Genomic DNA, 24,330 nt, shown 5'->3' on the forward strand with positions numbered 1-24,330 from the left:
GTCATATCGGCACAGAGTAGTAACCAATAGCAATTTGTCTCGAGTTCGGGTCTCCACACCACACACTCTACTTCCTCCTGTATATAATGCACTGTTATACAGATAATGTGGGCATGCAGTGTAAAAAATAAAATGCTTACGGGACTTTCTGTATGGTGGCAAAATGTGCCCTTTAGGGTGCAAGGTTTTCCGACATGCAGCATATATGCAGAAATAGTTTCACGGGTGATCAGACATTATTTGGCCCGTGTTTACAGTCACAGTTTTCTATGAAATATACTTGTTTTTTTTTTTGAAGGTAACCATGAGAAAGATGTGTGAATTCAGTCTGCTTACACAAGCTTCTCCCACATCTCAAAGTATACAGTAGGTTTGCACGAATAGCGAGTTTTAGGTTTCAAGCAAATTTGAAGCGAATAGCGATTTGGTTCAAATAATATTAAACTAAGAAAAATTAGCGTATTTGTCACAACACCACGAACCTACACATTCTTTTTAAACTAAAAGAAAACCAAAGCGAACTTTTTCTTGTTTCAAAGGAAGAGGTACAAACTTTAAATAGTAGCAGGTTTTGACTTTCAGTAGAATGCAAGCGCTAACCTGTAAAATGTGTTACACAAGTTACCATACTTACAGCATATTAGCCGATATAACAAGTATAATTCGTTAATTTAGCCTTGAAGTGGGGCTTTGCGGCAGTGCACATTTCTGGACATTTTTACAGTTTAGCATCCCTCCACTGCAGTGAAACACCCTTTACAGCAGGCCTACAGGCAAATTAATATTCATTCGTTCACTTTGAATGCCTTGAAAATTGAGATCATTAAAAATTTGAATCAAAGCCAATTTGAACACTTGCAATATTTGTTCGAATATTCACACAAGCCTAGTAGCAATTTGTAAACCCTGTAAAGCAAACTCTCTGCACTTGTGCAATTACTGGCAATATATGTGATGTCATCATATCGCCTTTTATAAAAATGGAATGTCGACAGGGCATACGTATTGCACTTTGTGCTGGATGCAGCATTTCATTTGCTTGCTGGTTTGACTTTTCAAACAAAAACTCTCACAATTACTGTAACAATTTGTTGCACCAGAAAGTGTCTCGTACACCGCAATATTGATGGTGTAGATGGCTCTGCAATAACTGACAAAATCTCGCTCTTCACAACACAGTAACCTTGAAATGTGTAAAAGCAATGCTTCCAGAATGCAATGAGAGACTAACATATTTAAGGGCCCATCAAAAATGAGAACTAGGCTAAGTAGTGTGCATCGATCGTGCTGAATGTAAACAATCAATAGAAGCAGCTTTTGTCTTATGAAAGCTGCGTGTGTAACAAAATTGTGCATTGAGATCCATATTTTTAGAAACATTTTTTTGCATGTGCATTAATTTGCAGCTTTTAGAGCAGCTTCTTTTTAGTGTCCCTTTATGTGTTAGGAGGTATTTGGCTGACTTCCAGCAGTGCATTGAGTCAGGCGCTGCTTTTAAGGAACCTTCACAACAACGCACACACCCACTAAAACACGTCAGCAGGAAGAACAATCTTTTCCACTCGCTACAGAAACATGCCCATGTGCGCACATGGCAGTTTTATTTCCTAGGAAAAAAAAACTTTTGCTTCCAAGCATTTTTTTTCGGGAATAACTACAAAATGCACTGCCACACGAAAAGGAGAAGCAGTCCAGACGATTGTTTGCACAGACTCCCTTTTGCACCTTGCAACCAAGCACACGTGCCGGCAAGGTCAAGAGCCGATGGCGAGGCACTTGTTCCACCTGGCGCATTTTTTTCTTGTTTTTTTTTCCTTTGATGTTGCAACGAAGCACGGCTGTCTTGATGGTCAAAACGAGGCAGCGGGGGCCCCAACAGGCAAACGGCCCCTGCCGGCCCAACACAAAACTCTGTTCACCCGACGTAAAAGCACACGCGTCCAAAAAACCTCCATTCAAAACCCCAGGGACCAGAAGAGGCCACAGGGCCTGACGCACACACCCCCGATGGCACTGCTGCTTAATGGCACTTGGCAACCACATTACAACCTGTGCATTTTTTTTCTACACCAAAACGACTGCCCAAGGGAAGAACTTAAAAGCAGTGGCAGGCACTGAAAAATTAAAAAAAAAAAGTGACGATGAGTCGATGCATCTGCTTAGGAGAGGGCTCAACACAAGTGGCAGCAAACCCTGCATGCAAACCTAAAAAAAAAAGCTTGTGCCAACATGTTGCTGGCAAGTTTTATGCACCCAATATATTAATGAAATTGTGACATTGAATAACTTTTTTTTTTACATCCAACAACAGAAACTTAGTCTATATTCCAGAGAGGGCACCAAAAATAACGAAAAAAAAAACTCATTTATAACACCCCCCTTACTCCTCCGCCACCTGGAGGTGATGGTGGAAGAAAAGATGTCCACGAGCACTGTTCATGACTAAAAAAAGAGGGGGAGGGAAGGCAATATGCAACGTGGCACTACATGTGCGCACACCACCTATCCACGTAGATCACAGGCCAAAAAGAATATGCCTCCCTTATGTCCCCCCCTTCGTTATGCGACCCCCGGGTCACCAGTCTATATTTACATAAGGCAACATGTGAAGAAGGTCCCCCCCATATGAACGCCCTGTGGTCACTTCATGCCAGCCCCGCCACTGTCCCTCATGGTCGTACACTCCGTTGACAAATGGCCACTTCTGGGTCGCAAAGCGTTCTTCCACCTCGGGCGTCACCTCTAACGGCACTACTGGAACTTCCTCTTCTTCGAGCTCCACTTCCGGCCCGATCTCGGGCAGGGCGCTCAAGATGGCCGCCACCTCGCCCGACACCCCGCTCTTGGCGCTTGTGGGAGAGGCAGGGGACGGCCCGTTGGGGACCGATGACTTTAGGAAGCGGTCCATCAACTCTGACTTGGTGCGGCTCGTCTCGTCGTCTGTGCCCAGGAGGCTGTAGTTGCCAGAACGCTTGGGCCGCGAGGAAGAGGGCGAGGGCGTGGCTGACGCAGCGGCTGCCACCGCGGCGGCGGCTGCAGTGCCGCCATCTAGGCTGAGCCCACTCTTGGCTTTCAGGTCAGCTATGAGCTGCTGCGTTGTTTTGACCTTGGGCAGCCGTGGAGATGTCGTGCTGGTGCAGGCCATACGGTTTCGCACGGTCTCGAAGGCAGAGTTTCCGCTCGGGATGGGGTCCCAGGGATGCACACCGTTGGGCGGAGACCATGCCACTTTCTTTGCACTGTCTGCTGGAATAAAAAAAAAATTGCCATTTTCCTTGTTAGTAATCAATGTGCAGCAAACATCGACAACATGCATGTCCCCTAGGAATGAAGCGCTGTGCGATGCAGGCATATTAAACAAAGTCCCACATGGATGAGACTGTGATCGATATAGTGATTCTTCAAAATACTAAATTTCCAGGCTACTCTGGCTACAGTAATAAATAGTGCCTCATTTACATGCTTGCTCTCATGGAGTTCGAGAGTAATAAGCAGAACGGAACATCACAAGTTCTTAATTCCTGAATAAAAAAAAGACATCAAAACGAAAATTTTAGCTACTGTCAAACTGTCATTCTAGATAAAAACGCTGGTGCCAAGAAACCTAAAAAGAGATGTGGGCATCAGGAATGCATCGAATATATCTTAAATATCACCTTAAAAGATACTTCCAATTGCGATATAGAGGGGCAGCTAGTCAGTGACGTGTTATCGCACTGTAGCATCATGGGGATACAGCAACTCTCGACTTACAAGTGGCAGATCTGCCATCAGCTCGCAGTGCATGGAAACGAGTGAATTTTCACACAGTGACTCTACAGTGATGTCTGCTTTCTGAATGCAGGACACAGGGATTGCAATCTCAGTGGAACTGTTTCCCTTTCTTAACCCTCCCTCCACCTTGCGGATCTCCGCAAAACTCCTTCGCATTGTCAGTGGAGCTCTGTTGACAAGTAGAGATGAGGTCCAACTACAGTGGGGCTGGCTTGCCGATTGCTCAGCGAGAAAAACTTCCAGATCAAAGCAATATTTCTTTCTTACATGTCCAACTCTGGCATGTGGGGAGCGCTGACCTTCAATATCAGAATGCGGAATATCCTTTTTGATGATTTGTGGGGTTTGACGTCCCAAAACCACCATATGGTTATGAGAGACGCGGAATATCCTTTTTACAATGCCTCAAAATCATGCCCGTACACCCTTGAGTAGGTACGGTCAACACAATCGTCTTGCTGAGAGTTACTGGCCAAATGTAACTGCGTGTTGTGGACCTAATGAAGCGGCTTCGGGACTAAGATGCCTTTGTTTTAATATGCAACTAATATGTGCTGAAGAGAAGCTAGAAGGTAATGAAGAACTGACCAAAAGAACCAGCCCCTAGAAGGAAGACAGTCTGCAAGAGAAACTGGGTAAGACCGAGTACATGATCAACATGCCAGAAGTGGTCCATAGAGTAGCGAGGTGGATGCACTCATGCTTAGTTCAAAAAAAGTACAGGACACCTTTGCAATCGACAAGATCTAATATCAAAATTTCAGCGTTAGTTTTGCCCACAAGCAATTCAAGAAAAAAAAAAAAAAACTGCAAAGCTGCAGTGTCAACTTTCGAACAGCCAAATTCAAGTTAAACAGCTTCTCAATCCAAGTTACATACGCCAACCATTTATTTGGACACCTTCGAGGCACTGCAACTTGCCCCCACTGAAGTAACATAAACTCAAAACCAAAAATTCGGACACTGCACAGCATGCCGTTTAACTTTTCGGATTCAAGCTGGCTGATTGAGAGTGATGATAAACGCCACGACAAGCTGATTACAATGTTTCCAATATTTCTGCTAGGTTGCTAGCACTGAAAGGTTGCACTGGCTATGGCTGGAGCTTGTGCCAGTGTTAACATCCACGCATAAATTACAATTTATAATCTCGAAGGCTCTGTCTGTTGGCTTTCAGTCGCATTTTGGTTTCAGCCAGCCGAGCATCCATTGCATAGCTGCCATGGCCAAACCACAAGCCAAGACAATGTCCGAGTCAGCTTTGTGTGCTGTACCGGGCGTACAGCAGAGAGACAGAACTACCTACACTACCGAACCAGAGAGACAGAACTACCGAACCCGACATTGTCCTGTTTAGGTGTTAGAGTTTGCATGGTCATTTGTTTCTACAGTTAGGCCTGATCAGTCTCTCATGCTTTTTGTCTGGCTCTCGTTTGTTGCTTGACGTGCAAGACCTGATCTGCTGAAAATTGGCTCCGGCGCCAACTGATCCATCTGTGCTGTGAAGGAAAGCGGCAGCTAGAATATATTGATGATGGCGAAGAAAGCCGCAACTATTCACCAGGCCAAAGGCGGCTGACCTCATTACGATGTTGCTCAGGGTTTCTCGCAGAGTTTGACAATGATGCAATGGTCTGTCAGGTCCTCAAACTGGCGCAGGTGGACAGCGACTCCGATAAAGCGCAGACCCCACCATTGTTTCAAATGCGGATTTAGCAATGGCCGTGACAACGAACAGTAGTGGCCATGCACTGGCTGAAATACGGGCTGACTTGGTTGTCTGTGGGTGTGTGTGTGCAGATGTACATAACCCAATTTTTCCAGTTACCGGGCCAATAAAGGCACCTTTAGTTTCTTTTCGGACTCTCGGTTGTTCGGACTTATGGTGGTTGCTCCAGAGTCCAAATAAACTGCCAGCGACTGTATCGCGTGCCTGTCAAGTACACTAGGACGAGCAAACTGCATTAGGGGGACACTCATTTCGCTCTCACACTGCAAGTACAGCACATAGATATTTGCACGCAGCTTTGGTACTTCGTAAGAAAATGATCAAAGCGCTGCTTGATAGTATGATTGAAGACTAAAAACAAGCCCAAAACCAGTCTCGCCTAGCGGCTTACTGATAAGCAATATGAAGATACAAATAGGCCTGATAAGTGACCCATGTTCGCATGAACAAAGTTTCATACCCCTCCATGTATCTTCATAGCGAGGGCCCCACATTAATTGCTTAGGTCTGAAAAGGTAGCATATGAGCGTTTGAAAAGGTAGCATATGAGCTGACCGAACCAGCAGAACTCTTTCTGTGCACCACTGGAGATGCTGAGTCATTATGGGCCTGCCAGCTTGCAGGCAATTGTGGACAGATGCACCCGGCTAAGTCCAGGCCATGAGCAGCATGGCACTCACGCACTCCTGTGTCCTTCCCCCAACTTATGTTGGCGACACCAATTGCCAAGGCCATCACAATTATAAAGACCATCCATGCAACACACACACACAAATTTTCAAGAAAAAAAAAAAAGCCGAGGAATGCAATAACTGAATGCCAGAGCATCATGAATTATGAGGACGATGCAAGCTCACCTATCACATGCAGCAAGTAGTTTTTTCATTTCATTACCACATCAGTTTCTCCACTTTCAAAACTGACTTATAAATTTCTTTAAACATTATTCAACTCCATTGCCCAATTTTTGCATATTGTTACAGTACGAAAGAAACATGCAGTGCGGAGCTCTCTAAAAAAATGACAAGCGAGTGTGAAGCGCTTGCACATGGGGCTCTGCAGCGTTCTAGTTGGCTGCTGCTATACTGCTGTAAATATTCACTAAATCGACGTCTCTCCTCAATTACATCTGTTACAGGTTCGGGGTATTGATCCCCATATCTCTTGTTCTTGAACACAAAGACAGTTCTCCCTTACCCGGTCCATCTGAAGATGCGACAGATTTCCTGAGTCGTTTGTTGGCTACATTGTTCTTCGCAACCGGCTCCATGGGCGGCGGACTGCGTGGGTGCGGGTGGGCCAGTGGCGAGCCTGGGGAGCATGGCGCCGAAGGGCAGCATGCAGGACTAACGGGCTTGAAGCCACCATTACGGCGAGGCCCAAGGCCAGGGCCCGCACCCGCCGTAGTCACGGCTGCAGCAGCTGCCAGAAGCGACGGTGGCACAGGGCTGTTGGATACACTTGAACAGCTAGGACTACGACGTGGGCCCGACAGCAGGCCGGGTCCCGGTCCGGGCCCAATGCCCGGACCGGGACCCGGCCCCACAACGACCGGCGGACCCCCACCATTGGGAGTCTGCTGCTGGTCGCAGGGCAGCAGGCGCCGCCAGCTTTTCACCAACTCCTTCGCCCGCCGGGCCAAGGAGTCATTGCTTGTGCGCTTGCGCAGCTCGTTGATGTACTTCCCAAGGCGCGTACGCTCCAGCGTGTCCTTGGTGATGGGCGTACGCTCCAGCATGCCGATGACCTCGATGACTGCAGCCATGTCGACCACCTGCAACACATACGAGCAATGTTTAATGTGGTGTAGTTCACGAAACAATACCAACCAAAACAGGTACCACCTGATCTGTGGTACGGCTGTCCAGAACCACAATGACAAAAAGTACTCCATTAGAATAAAAAGTGATCGTGTGCGTGTCTGCTCGTCTTAGTCCTCTGCCTGGGTTGCGCTGCCCTATACGGCAAATGTATTTTCAATTACGAACTCGCCAAGCTTGTTATAATCAAGTATTGACTGTTGGGCTGGTTAGTTTTATGTTACTGAAGTAAATTGATACAAACTGATGCAAGAACAGAAGACAAGCAATAGCAGGGATGGGTTATGTATAGACATGTCTTGTATTCGCTGCAGATGTGCGACTATAGGGTATCTATGTGGAATTTTACACTGCTCTCAAACAGTCAAGTGCAGAGCTTGTGTGTCTCACCTTTCTTTGCGCTAGTTGTCTTTTCTTCCGATAACATACCTTTCCAGTAATACAAAAGTGAAATCTACGCCAATGTCTGGCCAAGACCATATCGCAGCTTTTCACCGGGCTTAGCTGCTTGTATTATGCAACAACACTGTCAATACAACCAGAAGCTAAAGGCAACATCAATTATGGTAATCAACTCAGTCACAGCTTCTCTGTGGTGGCTTTGGTGAAGGGGTACCCATAGCTTTACTCGCGATGATTATTACGGGCAGCAGTGCAGACTTCATTCGGTTCCTTTCAGCACCCACTTGCTTGATACTCACTGCTCTAAATAGCATACCCACTCTAAAAAGCAGTTCACTGCCCGCTTGCATGAGATATATTCTGCATTAATTCAGAGAGCCCCTGGGACCAGTCTGCTCCTATTCAAGGCCATAATGAAACTCCAGCATACGAAAATAGTCAAGACAAGACAAAGTGTTGATTTGGGGATTACGGCAATCAGTTGAAGATCCCGTAAGACTCACGTCAATTACCAAAGGCAATTGCAAGAAAATTGCAATGCACGAAAAATAATGCTAGCGAAGTAACACAGGATGTTGCAACCTGTGAGTATTCAATAGGCCATTTACTGCCTTATAAGAAAAGAGACAATGCTTTGTGCCCCAAGACATTCAGAGCCACGTGCTGTTCAAAGCCTATCACTGGCTCCCCAAATGACCCCACGGCTGACCAGAGATACCCCTTTTTCCTAGCCATTCCAGACATTCAAGTTTGGATTTGTTTCTTTCTCTTTCAAAACAAGCCGAGACAAAGTGCTGATGGTTCCAGCAGAGCACAAGCTTTCCTGCTGAGTGTTAACTAAACTTAATTTACTTTTCATGGTCATCTACAACCTCTGGGCACAAATACAGAGCTGCTATTGCAACTACCAACTCTGTGGTCATATAAATAGTAGATTGTTAATTTCTCTTTCTTTCAATGCAAGAACAGTTTCACTGCATAGCATTTAATCATGCCTTCAGAAGACATCACCAAGATCATTCTCATGGCCACTAAGCATTTGGCCATTGTGTTTATATTTGACGTTGAATAGCACAATAGAATCTCAGTCACATTGTGCACGCTACCCTGCCATTCTGGAACACATCAGTGCCAGACGTATCATTGGCCAATTTAATGCCTACAGTATGATGAAGGGCTCCACACAAGTTTCAACTGTCTCTCAGTATTGACGGTTCAACTACTGTGCTAATAAACTAACACAAGCACACCACCAAAACATGTATGTTCATCTGTAATGTATATATTGCTACTGTTGCACCTCAGCCGCTGCATTTATAAACATGCAAATTTGATCCCGTACCAGCAGTCACTGTGTACTTCCCAAGGGATACACTTGAACAGCATTTCTAAGCTAATGACACTGTGAAAATCATTACTACGGTGCGGAAGTCCCCTAAGAAGAGAACACCATCTGGGGAGGTGATGTGCAACAACTATGCAACGAGGAGAAACAGTAGTAGCCCAAGAATAAATGAAGCATTCAGAACAGGCAGGCAAGGCAGCTCACTCAGGATATTTACAAATGACAGTTACAACGGGTGGCAAAATATTTTGACCACGAGTGATTACCTAAAGAATGCAGACTTGTTCTGAACTACAGAAAGATGAACTTCACCAAAGAATACGTCAAGGAACACTAGTCAAAAGTCAAATGTTGAGAGGAGAGATAACAGTAATGACTTGGAATATTTACATTCCATGTGGAAGTGTTGAAAAGGGAAAAGGCTTCACACAAAACAGAACGCAATATCATAGCAATAGCATAGACATTTCAATGGAGTTCCAGGGTAACATATTAGGCCTCATTTAATGCCCACACTTTTTTGTGCATGAGCTTACTTTGCTGCTATAACAATCAAGCACGCAACTTATGGAGTATGATGACGTACTGTAACTTTTTCCTATTTATATTTCTCACGGTAGGCTTACAAACAAGACAACAATATCTGAAGCTGGTTCCAATTAATCAACCGTTTGCAACATATCTGACCTAATTGAGTCATTTGTGCCATGATGGACAACTGCACAGAAAGTTGCTTCGTCTGCATGTATCAATTTACTGGAGTCGAAAACAACCTGTTTCTAAAGTGCATGCCATTGTTTACAACCACTTCCCAACAAGAGCCAAGCTGTGCTGCTTTTCACATAATGGAAGGCGAATGAAAGTCATCGCATAGGGGAAAGAAAAAAACAGGAAGTAGCTGGGGTATTGCCTCTGCAAAAGCTGATGGCCATTTGTAAATAGTTCACAAGCCCTTTAAAGCGAGAGCAAGCAGCTGTGCACGCTTTGCTGGTTTTTCGCTTCTTTAACCTATTTTCAGAGGAAACTAACATTCACTAGTTATTTCTTCTGGCAAACTGGTCTCTCTCGCTTATTGGCCAGATCTTTCCACTTTCATGATACAAATGTTCCTGCACGCACTGGTCTGTAAGCGGCTCATACGCACGGTTCTGTCCCACATGGGTACAATAAACCAGATTGCAACGCTTATGGATAGGAGAGAAACTGGCTCTCAACTATTTCTATGCAAATTTCGCTGCCTTCAAAGAAAAATTAACTACTCTGGAAAGTTCAAACTGGTATTCACCTCCACAAGACTGAACCTTTTTACAACTCGGCAAGCAGTGACCTCTTTCAAGACAATTCCAGCTGTAGAAAGGTATTAACCTCATGTCGTTTTCGAAACGTGCACCTATACACGCCGCGGAAATCTTAGGCTGCCTAGACTCAACACATGCAAGACCAAGCTTTTCTGACACAAATGAAACGACAGTCTGCATGGCCTCGGTGAAAATTTGGCTATGCCTCTCTATGTGATGCGTGTTTTCCTATTCAGAAATACCTCCACATTGAAACGCAGGACAACTCGGCAGGCACAGCATAGGAACAGATTTCACGCACCGATACATTTCCCTGCTGCATACATTAAGAACAACGTGTAAAAGTTAGTGTTAACAGTTACGGGGTGGGGGGTTAGAGTGTGCTCAGGTGTGGATGTTAGTCGTGAACGCGTCACGCGTTTTGAGAGCTGCGCTGTAGTGTGAAACGCACTTCCGAAGATATTTGCGAAACGCACAAGCGGTGGTACAGGTGTTACATGAAAAAAAAAGAGAAACGGCGGCTGCTTGCTCTCGGTGCACAATTTATGCAGACCATGCAGTTCGCACAGGCATCGCCCGACGCACCTTCACAACAACGCGAACTGCGACAACAGACGTAGAAATAAAAAAGTCGGGCGCGTTCGCAGCAATCTGTTACAACGGCGGACATGCAGTCTCTCAGTGCAGGAAGCGGCACCGTCGCCAGGGCCATTTCACGGGTTCGGAGCATCAGGCAGGACGCACCAGGCCGACACTGTTCTAGACCATGCGCACAAGGAAATCCGCAGCGAACAGACCCCCGAAAGAGACCTAGGCCGCCCGTAGGAGCGTGACAGACGCAAACTTTTTTTTCTTTCGCAGCGCGCCGGCACGGATACGTAGGCACAAAAGCGAGAAATGTACGCGCAACCGCGTTTGCAAAGGGCGGCCTGCCGGCGCAGTCACATCGACTAAAAGAAAAAAACAAAAACGCGCCGCTGCTAGAGCCCCGGATCGCATCGTGCCAACAAAGCGTTCACGAGTCGGAACGGCCCCGACCACAGGAGGGAATAAAACGACGGTTAGGCTTAGATACCTCCCGTGCAACCACAAGAGAGCGTTTTAGTTGTAAAACCCGCCACGAACTGCACCTACGGCGCATGACTCGTGACGTTTCAAGGGGCCGACGAGAACGGCACACCAGAGCCGATGTCTGCGGCCGCCGGCGCGTCATCGGCGATGCCAAGCCCCGGTGCGCCGCACGGCTCGGCGAGGACAACGCCGAACGGGAAGCACCGCGGCCGGCTCGCAACCCGACGCGCCACCGGAGGCACGAAATCGGCTCTAGGCCTAACCGCTCGTGTATAGCGCCAGCCGTCTTTAGTAGCCGCCCGCAGGTTACGCTAGCGTTTGGGCCAGGCACCGCTGTCTTTTTTCCGGGGCTCTGCCAGCGGCGACGCTTGCACATACCGCGGAGAGGCAACCAAAAGAAGGGACGAAACGTGCGGGGCTTACATTGTTGTCCTCGTCTAATGCTTTCAACAACTTATCCTTAATTTCGAAGGGCGAGCACTGCATCAGGCCGTACAACAAAAACTTCGCTGCGACCCAGCAGGCCAACTCGGTGACCGTCTCGCCAGCCACTGGCACAGTATGGCGGACATGCACAGTGTACTGAGCATGCTGGGATCGGTGTGCCGCGCGTGACGTCACGGCCTTCCGAAGCCGCTCCTCTCCGGCGGCGCCGCCGACTACCCGCCGACTCTCCCCGAAAATCTATGCCGGAGGGAGCCCGACAGGAAACGCGCTGCCGAATACGCGCCGGCGTCGCCATCTGGGCACAGTTACTCGAAGCAACCACTCCTAACGCTTTTTGTCTTGCGAAGGCGTTTACGTAGAATACCGCAAGGCGACGCGGCAAACGCAATTCTGCAAACATTTCCGCAAACTAATAGCGCATTTCTCTTATTTCCTAGCAAGAACCGTAACGAGTTTCTCTGAAGAGAACAGATGAATTTTGCGTTAACTTTAATGAAGGTTAAGATGAAGTATCTCTGTGATTACGGTGCACGAACGGCGTTAAAGCCGTCACACTTCACCGATAGATGGGGCTACCGTTCTAAGAGCGTTTTGTTATTTCGTTTTTTTTTTGGCATTTCCTGCATGTATGGCCTGGCCGCCGCCCCGTGCCCTCGTACTTTCTCTCGTGTTCGCTTCGCCCAGGTCAGGGCGTTGTGCGCTATGTGGAAAACGACGAGATCGTTCGGTCGCGTCGCACACGTATGCGCCAGCATTGCAGAGAGAAATAAAGCGTTTGAAACGCGAACGGAGTGACATTCCGACGTTCACGACGTTTGGCATGACCACAGAATGCCTTTCATTATACCTTTTTTTATTATTCATTGAAATACCACGTCGACCGGAACTGTTCGCTAGATTCGAAGCCCGATTCATACTTGAACTAGTTCACCACTGTAAGCAATAATGGAGAATGGAGAATATGATACCGGTGTCACACGGTCAGTTTTGATAGCCATCGGGCCCGATCCGGATCGAGTATCTTGATCGTGATGGGCACACTCTCGCAAGCTGCCGAAGGGAGCAAAATCCCTACTGAAAAGTATCATACCGGTTGGACTAATCGCCATCCTAACACCGGCATGGGCGAAAGCTAGAACTTCATTGAACTGCGCGAGGCCGAGTCGAACCGGACATTTATCTTTAGTCGTAGTAAACGTATCTGCTAACGCACAAAACACGTGTAGCACTACGCGCTCTGCCGCACGTCAAAGCACGAGCCAAGGACGTAGCAGAGCTTGTAGGGCGGGCCAGAGAACATCTAGGGCGGGTCTCGAGTCTCTCGACTCTGTTCACGCGTTGACCCGATGATGACGCCGCAGCCTGGCAGGCGAGCAAGCTTCGCCAGCGACCTCTCGCCGCCGGCACGCGCGACGTCGGCTGCAAAGCAACTTGCATTGCTCCGTTTTGGTTTTGCTTCCGGTGACTCATTCGGTGGGGGCGATCAAGTTATCCATCCGTGTGCTGCCCACGTGCAATATGACAATGGTCAGTGAACTCGCGCATTTGTGAGCCTGTCGTCAGCGTTTAAGTGTTCTCCTGAAACGCCAAACAGCAGCGAGCGTTGCCGATGGCTGCCAGCTGCAAAATCGGGACCGCCGATTGCGTCGCAGGTAAGAAAAGCGAAACTATATGCTTGCGAAATGAAGCGTCACTGATGTTGAAGTGGCTTTTTTCGTTTTGCAGTCGCTGTGCCGGTGTCGAGCATCTGCAAGTACGTGAACAAAGCGTGCGAGAGATCGCCCTGCTTGCGCGACGGGGAGGCGGCGTATGAAGCCGGCGACGTTATCGAGTGCTTCGTGGAAGCGATCCGCGCCGGCCGCGTCAACATCCGTGCACGGGTTCTGCACCCCAGCGACCCCCTCAGCCCACCTCACAGGGTTGCGGTGACGCTCGAACAAAACGACGTGACAGAGGCCCTTTGCACTTGCAAAGCAGGGTAAGACGTACGTAACATAGGGGAAAAAAAAAAGGCAGTTTGTGCGGATTGGTATCCCACGACGTCCTGAGTGTTTAGCGTTAATGGGATTAAAAGGAAATAAAGGAAAAGGTAGACGTCTTGCCTTCTCATCTATCCCTGCATTTGTTTCTTTTTTATTCTGACTTGCGCGAAACGCTCAGATAAAGCCTTTCAATAACAAACTCCGGCTGAAACCTGAAACCACTTAACGCCATTCCATAAGATTCATGTGCTACCAGGAAATCAAACGATACAAGTTTGGGCGTAGGTCTTCTGTGACAGCAGTGTAGCTGTGCTGCAATTTGGCAATAATTGGATTCCAATAGAGGGTAACGCATGTCGCGGCGCAATTGATGTGATTGGCGCTTAGGGCGTGCCTTTGCATTCCCAAGTGTTGTGGCAAATTGAGTTCATCGTGTACACGAAAGTAGTTGAGAAGCTAATTAGCTGATGCCCGTAGTACAGATTCACTAATGTGTGCTACAGGCTGATCCGACAAAGTTGTTATGCAATGGACACATTTTGGGGTTGAAATTGAGCAGGCGGTCCAGTAAGTCGCCTACAAGAGCCCTTGCACCATATTCAGCGTGTATCTCTTGAAAGTATGCCAGGCGTTTGCTTGAGGACTGGGCATATTTACATTTGGAGTCTGGTGAGAAACGGTCCTGTAGCTAATCAAAGCGTAGCAAAGGAGTTGCTCAAATTGGCACAGTGTACGATTAAAAAAGCTGAATAGACGACAGAGGATATAGGATGACAAGTATTTGTATGTGTAATTATTATAATTACCAACTTCAAAGCTTCTGTGTTATTTCACACAACTTAGCATACGTTCTGGCTATGGAAATATTAGTATTTGTTTTGCCTAATTGCATTGAACATATAGAAAGTAAATTGCTGGCTCTGTCTGCCATAAGTGGCCCTTGTGCAGTGAACTAACCATTCATCAGCACTTAGTGTATGTACACAGATTTGTGAAGAGGTTTTAGCTTATTCGCTATTGAAGTCAAGTTAGGAACACACTGTGAGGAAAACATAAGGCATTGCAGTGATGATATGTGGGCTTCAGTATCACAAGAGCCATGGTTGGTCAAAGAGCACCAGGAGAGATAATGGAATATTAAGAGTGATCAGTAAGGCAGTAGACTTGTTAATAATCATACACCCTATCAATTTGCTCTATGTACAGTACGGTTCGCTGTTAAAGGGAACACTCGAATGAACACCATCAATATTGCTGGCCATCCAACAGCAAGTGGACGAAGAAACAATCTTAATGTACAGCACTAGTCTGTCGAGGGGAGATAGAATGCTCGACCACCACAAGCCTTGAGCAAATCTAAGCCACTATGCTTCTGTAAGATAGCGAAAAGGAAATGTGCTGTGCACGCAGCTGTTCCCTTTTACAGTGGACCCATCTGTACATGGGAGAAAAATGTGTGTATGCATTCTGTAACACACACCAATAATGTGTCTTTTCGATGCAGTTTCAACCATTTAATAAGCTCTTGATGTGGATCTTAATACGGCTGTGCTGTTCACTTCTAATACCCCTAATGTTCCAGCGCGAGGCCTTTGTGAAGGCTGTTTTATATTTATTATGGGTAATACTATGCGGCCTAGAAAAGCACTCTGAGAGAGCTTTGAAGAGATGTGCATTTATACAAAGATATGTAACTATTAATTTTAGGGTTATTTGCACGACAAGGAATGTTTCAAGAAGACATCAACCTATCTATGACCGTGAAATGATCAATGCCCAGTAGATTCAATGTCTGGTGTAGGTCATGTAAGGCAAAATTTATAGAAACTATGCTGCACTACAGTGTAACTCATTGCAAGGTAAAACTGTGATACGATATTATTGAATGAATTGCAAATATTATCCTCAATGGAAACTTCTTACGGAGTACTTTTCCGAATAATCATAGAATGACCTCAGCACTAGAGTTTGTTGCATCAAAAATTGATTAAATCCGTCAAAAACGAGTAGAGTTACAAAGGTTTGTCGCTCACTTTAGGCACGTTTTTCGTCCACTCGCCCTGACGAATGCTCTGGAAGCTAAACAGGAGGGTTACGTAAGCACATGTCGTCACCCTGAGGATACGGGATCAATGCGATCGCTCTCTCCTGTTGTGATCTCAGATGCATGTGTGGCTTACTGTGTAATGTGGAGTGTGATCCGGCATGCGGTAGCGTTTCGTGACAAGAGGCACAGCTGATATTCACGCCCCACTTGATTTATGTCGGCTATTGGCCAGTATAGCATGTTGCCTGATGTTTGGCGTTAAAACACAGGCTTCGGCAGCTCACTAAAGAACGAGCGCACAGCTCTGTGTGAAAGGAGGGCACGTGAGAGAATCGCAGCTTTGCATGCCACTTATAAAGAGTTGCCATACACGACTTCAAGATTTGACTAAATGTTTATTACAGTGTCGGCTATCCACAGGATGTGTTTTTTCACAAATTTGAGGGATGGTCCATGAGCACTTTAAGCATCCGTAAGGTGTTTGAGGGTGAAAAAAGAGTAAATACAGAGGCAGTGCAATATAGGTCGGCTATGGTTGTACGATTCATATGTTAACTCCGTGCTTGCTGCAATTCGGGAATGGGTGCTATTAATCCATATATGGTGAGCTTTGACTTAGCATCCAAGTTTAACTGCTCAATCTAATCCCAAGTATGATAAAGCATTTTATTTGTTTCTCTGCAGGGTTGTCTATATGTGTTTATGGACATGTACTTTTTAGTACACTGAGCAAGATCGAATATATTTTATGCAAGAGCTGTGGTTTGTGAATCGCTCTGTGCTCCACACTTACCACTGTGGCAGAAGTCTCCTGGGCAAGGGCTGCATAGTAAATAGAAAATTTTGTTCTGTTAATGCATTATCCATCAAATTGAGTGCAAAATTGTATAGGCTGTAAAGATTACTACTGGTCTAAAATTGTAATGAGAGGCTACGTTGTCAGGGTAAGCGAGAATTCCAATTTTCTTTGCAAATCACATGTGTTGGGCACCTTTGTCGCTAACGGTACCTATCTCATTGGTCGAACTTTATGTATACTTAGAAGTTGTCATGGACTCGAAAAACATTCAGAGGTACTGAGGTGACATTTCTTACTTATAATTCTTTTGCATAAGGAAGACACACTTAACCTCAAGAATGTATAATTCTCAAAGTGTCCTAAGTGATTCGCTATTAATAGCTTTTTTATAAACTTGTCTCATTAATGAGATGTTTTCAGGAGGTGTATATGTCATGGCAAAAAAGGTGGTCACAGGGGATGAAAGCATCCCGAAATTCTTGCCCTCGGTCAAGTTCGCTCACTTCTCCGCTATGCTTCTAGGTGAAAGCACTCTCATTACAACGCTTAAAAGCTACGCAAAAGCTCAGTGACAGAAAACTATCAACTGTAGGTGTAGCATTATGTGGTGCTCAGCTTAGTGTGCATTGTTGTTTGACTGTGATTAACCATGATGTGCACATGTGTATATGCTTATGCTTATCGTCTTACAATTTCATACGTAAACCTTCTTCATCTTCCTTTTTTTTCTAACTTGTGCCCTGTGTCGCATTTTAACGGTGCTTTCCCTTGTGGGTGTTGGGTCCTGCTCGATTATGAAAGAGTTGTCTGGCTTCGCATCGAATTTTTTCACTGGCTTACTAGTATGAAATAGCACGCTAGAAGTTGTTTGTGGTTGGGTAACATTCATTCATTGTGCTGTGGTTTGGTGACTTGGCTTTTTTTTGTTGCTTTTTACGGGCTTACTAGTATGAAATACCATGCTAGAAGTTGTTTGTGGTTGGGTAACATTCATTCATTGTGCTGTGGTTTGGTGACTTGGCTTTTTTTTTGTTGCTTGTTCTCATTTCTGTGCAGCAGCTACAAGTGCGGGCACGTGGTGGCCGTACTGCTGCACCTGCACACGCAACAATTGCTGGCCCAGCCTTCAGTGCAGTGCCAAGGGCCACGCGTGTCAGTGAAGAAGGAAAAACAGAACAAGAAAAACGAGTCTAAGGAAACCTTGGATCTTCCTTGCATTGACAAGGTGTGTAATTTGTATAATCCCACAGATGGTTCAAGCATAACGCTATTATAGACAATTGAAAAACCATTTTGTAACACTTTGTTTGCGCTGAACTCTGAGCATACTCTCACGTGGCTCCAAGCTTTCTGCAAACGCTGCTTCGGGCAAACTTGCTTATGGTACCAGTGTGATTGACACTTCTCAGCTGTAGCATAGGACAACGCGTTTGTAAGTGGACTGCAGCGAAATACTGGAGCTTGGCTCAGAACTACTACTACATTTCCTTGTGACGTATGATGCTGTCACGAATTCGTCAGTTTTCTCTTTTGCAGTTTCTTTGTTTCAAGTTAGAGACCAGGCAAGTAATACCGCCACTAAATCAGTTTTGTCACGTGCGTCAGGGTGGTGCTGCCGCGGGAACAATTTTGTCACGTGCACTGTATTGCCCCTGCTGTGGGAGCAGTGTTGGTCAGTTATGTCACAGTCTTGTCAAGTGCTGTCGCAGGATTCTCGGGGCGGGACTGGCTGCCTTCTTGTATGCCTAGTCTATCGACAAATTGAAACAGTACTGGAGTTCAGCTGAAGATGCCGGCCGGGAGTGTTGAGGAATCGTTGAACATGAAGAGTATCGTTGTGGTTCAGCGTCCCAAAACCATGATACGATTCTGGGAGAAGGTGTACTGGAGGGCTCCAAATATTTCGGCCACCTGTCGCTCTACAATACGCTCCTAAATCAAAGTTAAGGGGCCGCAAGCATTTCCAATGCTATCAAAAATTGGGTCGTTGTCAGAATTTGATCCTGTGACCTTCCAGTCAGCAGTTGAGTGCCATAACTACTAATTAGACCAAGTGGCGGGTCGTTGAACAATGAATTTGGGAGAGTTAACAGAAGGCAGGAGCGTAGTGGGAAAGGCAATGTGTCAAGGACAGTCACATATACTAGCATCAGAGAATGTGGGGGGCTATGCTCAGCTGAGCTCTTTTAAGATTGCTGCTGAGCCCAGCGATGTGTCTTTATACGTATTTCACTCTGCGACATTGTAAGGTTGTCGCAGATTATACTTGTATGGGAAAGGTACCAGTCAAAAAGGGCTCACTGTTTGATCGTTGAAGCAGTGCCCGTTCTGTCTGTTCCCCAATTTGTGTTTCTGCAGTTGTTTTTTCCGAACTACACGAATATAGCCAGACTTCCTGCTCCAAAACAAGGACAGTCCTTCAGAATATCAGCTGATGAAATTTTGTGTCTCGTGTCAAACGAAATCAATGTGTATCTATATTTCTAATTCGTTACACTCACTTTCGGAAACATTGACTTTGGAGCACCACATCGCCAAAATATGAAGGGTTTGATGCCTTGTCTATCATCACATTGCACTGGTGTTCGTTGCTCCTATGCCTTTATCTAATGTCAAAGTGCTATGCGTCTTTATCTGTTGCCACATTATCTTGTGTGACAATGCAGACCTAAATGATTGACAGAAGTAGGAAAGGTGGCACTGCTTTTGTGTAATGCAATGAGGCAATTATATTTAGTAGTCTTCATTGGTGTGGTAATGAACATTGCCATTGCCCATAGAAACATTGCACGTAGGTGCTTGTTTATACAAATTCAGGGTTTGTTCTCGTCGATAGGCCAAGTTATACAGTTCCAAACAGCCAAGGGGAAGTGACTTTATGGAAAGTGGGTGACACATTGAAGTTACACGTGATGCAAGCCCTAATTGACAAGCTAGGCACATATGTGTTGGGATGACTTGTTAGTTAACAGAATTAGATTCTATGGGCTGGTCATGATGTAGGTGTCGAAATTCATGCCTCAGACATGGTTCTACTTGGTTAACAGATGCCACTCTCGAAGGCTGTAATCTTCTGAACTTCATGTGCCAAAAATTATTCAAGCTCTACCGCGGTAGTCTAGTGGCTAAGGCACTCGGCTGCTGACCCGCAGGTCGCGGGATTGAATCCCGGCTGCGGCGGCTGCATTTCCGATGGAGGTGGAAATGTTGTTGGCCCGCGCGCTCAGATTTGGGTGCACGTTAAAGTACCCCAGGTGGTAGAAATTTTCGGAGCCCTCCACTACGGTGTCTCATAATCATATGGTGGTTTTGGGACGTTAAGCCCCACATATCAATCGTCAATCAATCAAACATTATTCGGGAGCTGGCAACTCACTGCAGATGCCATGGTTTAGGCACCACTTTTTTAGAAGAACTAATGTATTTGTAAAAAACCTCCATAGGAGTGCATACTTTTTGCAGCAGCTCTTTGTTTTTGAAATTAACAGAAAAAGCGAAAACTTCAATGCTTAAAAAGACTCCAACTTAGTTCTGGAGAGGACCATCATTCTACTCTCCCAATTTGTGAGGCACGCTACGGGCATTCCTTTCACTCCTCATTGCTCTGGAGACATTTCTAGATATTGCTAAAATTAAAAAAGTTATGCTCCCGAAAATTCACACTCTTCTGAAAGTGCTTGCTTCAAGTATAGAGTTTTGTTTCTTAGTGAAATTGTTTACCAGCCCTGTAGTACTAAAATGGTAAGGAACTGCGAGTTTGACGCAACACAAGTAGAAGTAGTACACAAGATTAGCGCAGACTGACAACTGAATCTATTGGAGCATGAAACTTCCACCCCTGAAAACATACATGTGCACAAGCTCTCTTGACCATATCACACACCTTAGTAAACGCTCTTGACCTATGCTAAAAATGCTGACTCTTTCCTATGCAGATAAGTGGAAGGTTCGCTAATGCATTTATCAAGTCCTACCCTCGAGATAAGGGACGGTTTTAATGCCGTACCAACTAGCCACCCAACGCACCTTGCCCTGTAATATTGCATACTGCTGTAATCATCATGACTCTATCATTGACCAGCCATGTTTTTCCAGCACCTTTGAAGGACCAATGTCTTTTCATATAAAAGGCAAGTAGTAAATTAACTTGCTTACTGGCTCCGACATTCTGCCTCTGGGTACGAGGTCACAGGCTCTGTATGCGGCTGCTGGTGGCCACATTCTGATGTAAAAACACTGACACTGCAAGTTTAGATATAGGTGCAGATTTGAGTACACCAGGGTATCTAAAAGGACCCAGAACTTTCCACTAAAATGTTTCTCGCAGCCTATGCATTGCATAGTGTCACTAAAGGACCACTGTTACTGATGCTCTCGTGTCTCCACGTTTAGTGGCCATGTAATGAAGCTGTGAATTGTTCAGTGTTACATATAATTGATGCCATCATCATTAATTGTGATCAACATTTGTGTCATTTCAAAATGCACCCACAAACAAGAAACCAGCACATTGCTGCAGTGGTTACAACTTATCGGAGCACATTATTATGCATGCTCGAAATTTGGCACCGTAGAATGCACTTATTGCACCAGGAACCCCTGTGCAGGAAGGAAGGAAACAATTTAAGTGTCACCTAATTGCCGACGACAATGGTGAGGACGGTGATGGGCACTGCAGCACCACATGCTGATGCTTTGTCTTAGCAGCGTATTTACATACGAGGGGTCGGTCGCAGAGAGCTGTGCGCAGCTATCCTGGGACGAGTGAAGAAAAAAAGAAAAGAACGAGCCTCTGTACCAACTTGTCTTGTGCCGCTTGAACGTTTATATCCATGATGTCTACGATATTCGCATAATTGGCAAGTCGTTAGAGAGAGTGTGAGGAGCCACTATACACATCACATTAGAGACGATGTCAATAGAGACTCTCTACTGGGGTGAGCACTCCCGGTTATGCTGAAATTACACTAAATTAGTTTGTGGAAACACCCGATCGCCACTAATGCTTGGTCAAGCTGACGATTGTCACTTTTTCTGTGGGGCGACGACGTGCCTACAAAAAAACACTGTTCAGCTCCAGTAGCTGCGAATGCCAATCACATGGCCAGCGATCATGAGATTGGATGAGTCAGTCAATTATTAGGTCAGTCAATCGATCAATTATTATCCCAGTCAATTCAGTCAATTATTATTCCTGGGGCGTCATTGTGTGCTGTGAAATGTTACTATGACTTCTGAGAGAGAGAGAAAGAATGCTGTCGACAACCTGAAAATTCACTGTATGCATTTTGTAATTGTACTACTACAAGCCTGTCATGCTATCTGCTGCACTCGTGACATATGCAATTTGACATTTGCTTGCTTCGTGTGAAAGTGAAAGCGGGATAAAGAAGATAACATGTGCTTTCTGAGAAAGCAAGGTCGCAAAAGCGATATGTATGCATGGCAACGTTTACTTACATGTCCCTCTCATGTGCCAATTATGATGCACTGCGTATCGAAGTGTAAATTCACATAGCACAACTACAAGGCACTCAGTATTGCATTCCGATAAAGAAAGTAAAGCACTTTCTTGCTTGGGGTGAGTTTCAGCCATACATTGTAATTAGAACTTAATTGAATATTTAATTATTCTCCCATGAGTTATGTTCAACTTTGGTATGATATGAAAAGAATGAAAACTTAGGCCCCAAGTGTGTGCACAATTTGTTAATTGTTCTATTTATTTTCAGAAAAGTAATACTTTTGGCATTGGTTCTGGAGCGCAGCGCAGTCATACAAAGCAGCACACTGAGGTTAAGTCCGAACATGCTGACTATAGATAAGGTTCTGTTCATCCAATGAGCGCTGTATCTGGCTCACTTTAGAACACAAGGTGACCAAACTAGCATAAACAAGTTGAACACAAAAGGAGATCTAGTAAATCCTTGATACGTATGTCAGCCTTTCCACTCTCTGAGCAAAAATGATGTGAAGATTCTATTCTAGTTTATTTTTCTTTCCTTATGGTTGTTGGACTTGTTCTCCGAGTGCTTAATTGCCAGTTAGCTGCTCATAATAAGAAAGAAGCAAAGAGCCAGTGTGACGTTTGGGTTCTCATGTGTTAAAGGAGGATGAGAGTGATCGGCCATTCAACACAGACTCCGGTGACCAACTGACTTTATTTCAGTTGCTGCACAAACTGTGCCGTTGGTGCATGAGGCGGTATGATGTCGTCATGTACCGTGCTCTGTGGCAGACACATGCTAAAACATGAAATTCCTCCCCACCCACACAGTAAAGACAGCCTAGAGGCCTCATGGCAAAGAGCGCACCATGGAACGTCTTGCTCTTGAACTTCTTTGCACTGGCGATGTTTGTGGCTCAGACGGGGAGAGTGCTGAAGCATCTGGCACAGCCTGTGCTGAACCCTTCTTAGGTTGAGCTTCATGCTGCACAGCTCCATCCTCACAGTTAGCGTTCAGATGCTGTTGCCAGCACAGGCCTGTTGGTCATGTGCACTCCAATCACGTGGGCAGGCCTCCGCTTCTGCCACGGCATCCGGAGGCGGGTGAGGTGCGGCGAAATCAGGAAGCAGGGACCGTTGATGTTGCCTCTGGAGTCGACCATCGCTTCCTGTGGAATCAGTGTTGTGGTCGCCCGACGTAGTAGTAACTGTCGCAGTAATCTAGGGTGGGCCATGTTGAAAGTCTCTCGTATAGACAGGGTCTCCTGGTTGTGATATTGGCACCAGGTGGATGCTCTTTGCTTGCGCTACCTTCCGCTTTTGCTTTCTTGTCCTTAACATCATGACAGTATGCAGTCAAAGCCAGGGTCGAGACTCAATAATGTGTCTCCGCCTTTGCAAAAGGTTATCCATTTACTTTGGGAATATTGAAGGTGCAGAGGTTACACTGAATGGCAAGTGCTTGTCTGATACAAGCCTCTTGTTGTGTTGATCGCTACCAGCTTAGTTGACTTTTCTGAAAGCTGAACATGTAAATAGCCACCCTTCAAGTCGAGTTCGCTGAAGTTCTCTCCACCACTTAGCTAGGCAAACAAGTCCTCAACACTTGGGTCATTCTCTGGTATACTCACAGTATTCATTATGACTTTGAAGTCCCCTCAGATAAGAATTTGCTCATTGCTTTTCAATGTGGGCATAATTTGTGCAACTCACTGAGAGGTCTTTGCAGATCACCCATTCCATGCGGAACACTCTCTGCACATTCCGTACGAAGCAGCTCTCGATTGACATGATCGAGCATTGCAAATGGAACAGGCCGAGGTTTAAAAAGCTTTGGCTTGGCATTATTGTGGAGAGTGATCTTTGAAGAGACACCCTTAAATGTTCACTGCTCACCACCAAAAACACTGCCGTATTTAGCAATAAGATCCTGAGCTATGTTCATACCCATCGTGCTGCATAGTATTTTTCTCAGTTCCATCATTCATCTCTGCCCCATGAAAGAGGGGCAGCAGCTGGAGACGATGCACAGCAGATCATCTCACTCGTGGCTGCCAAGACGAAGGGATACAGCCTGGGTTTCTTGGACAGGCGTCAGCTCAACAAAATAGCTTCAGAAGGATCATTGGTGGTTCCAGGTGTGCAGACTGAAACTTGCGGCGAAAAGTGT

General features: G+C 45.7%; 2 protein-coding genes across 4 annotated transcripts in view; one reads left to right on the forward strand and one right to left on the reverse strand.

The window, feature by feature from the left end:
- Positions 1-1,566: 1,566 nt before the first annotated feature.
- Positions 1,567-12,126, reverse strand: LOC142774659 (uncharacterized). Of its 2 annotated transcripts, none has more exons than XM_075875292.1 (3): positions 11,863-12,126; positions 6,701-7,277; positions 1,567-3,246 (listed from the first exon to the last, which is right to left on the reverse strand). In XM_075875292.1, the coding sequence occupies exons 1-3, from the start codon at positions 11,923-11,925 to the stop codon at positions 2,576-2,578; spliced, it is 1,311 nt and encodes a 436-aa protein (XP_075731407.1). In that variant the 5' UTR covers positions 11,926-12,126; the 3' UTR covers positions 1,567-2,575. The 2 variants fall into 2 exon arrangements, with proteins under 2 accessions (XP_075731407.1, XP_075731408.1); XM_075875293.1 differs by having other exon boundaries at positions 1,567-3,243; positions 11,863-12,125.
- Positions 12,127-13,305: 1,179 nt separating this feature from the next.
- The window catches only part of LOC119180656 (uncharacterized), a 28,852-nt gene continuing 17,827 nt past the window's right edge, over positions 13,306-24,330 (forward strand). Inside the window, exons 1-3 of one of the 2 annotated variants that reach the window (XM_075875294.1) lie at positions 13,306-13,538; positions 13,612-13,864; positions 17,774-17,939. In XM_075875294.1, the coding sequence (XP_075731409.1) occupies positions 13,496-13,538; positions 13,612-13,864; positions 17,774-17,939 (462 nt within the window). In that variant the 5' untranslated portion in view covers positions 13,306-13,495. Of the gene's footprint in view, positions 13,539-13,611; positions 13,865-17,770; positions 17,940-24,330 lie in introns of both variants that reach the window. The other variant, XM_037431767.2, reaches the window with a different exon arrangement.

The sequence above is a fragment of the Rhipicephalus microplus genome, chromosome 10 (genome assembly GCF_043290135.1).
Source record: "Rhipicephalus microplus isolate Deutch F79 chromosome 10, USDA_Rmic, whole genome shotgun sequence".
Classification (NCBI taxonomy): Eukaryota; Metazoa; Arthropoda; class Arachnida; order Ixodida; family Ixodidae; genus Rhipicephalus; species Rhipicephalus microplus.

Excerpts from the sequence above, each read along its gene's own strand:
- LOC142774659 (XM_075875292.1), bottom strand. The coding sequence starts at position 11,925 with ATGCAGTGCTCGCCCTTCGAAATTAAGGATAAGTTGTTGAAAGCATTA. Across the intron at positions 7,278-11,862 it reads CATTAGACGAGGACAACAAT|GTGGTCGACATGGCTGCAGT; the intron begins GTAAGCCCCGCA and ends TATGTGTTGCAG. Across the intron at positions 3,247-6,700 it reads CGCATCTTCAGATGGACCGG|CAGACAGTGCAAAGAAAGTG; the intron begins GTAAGGGAGAAC and ends TTTTTATTCCAG.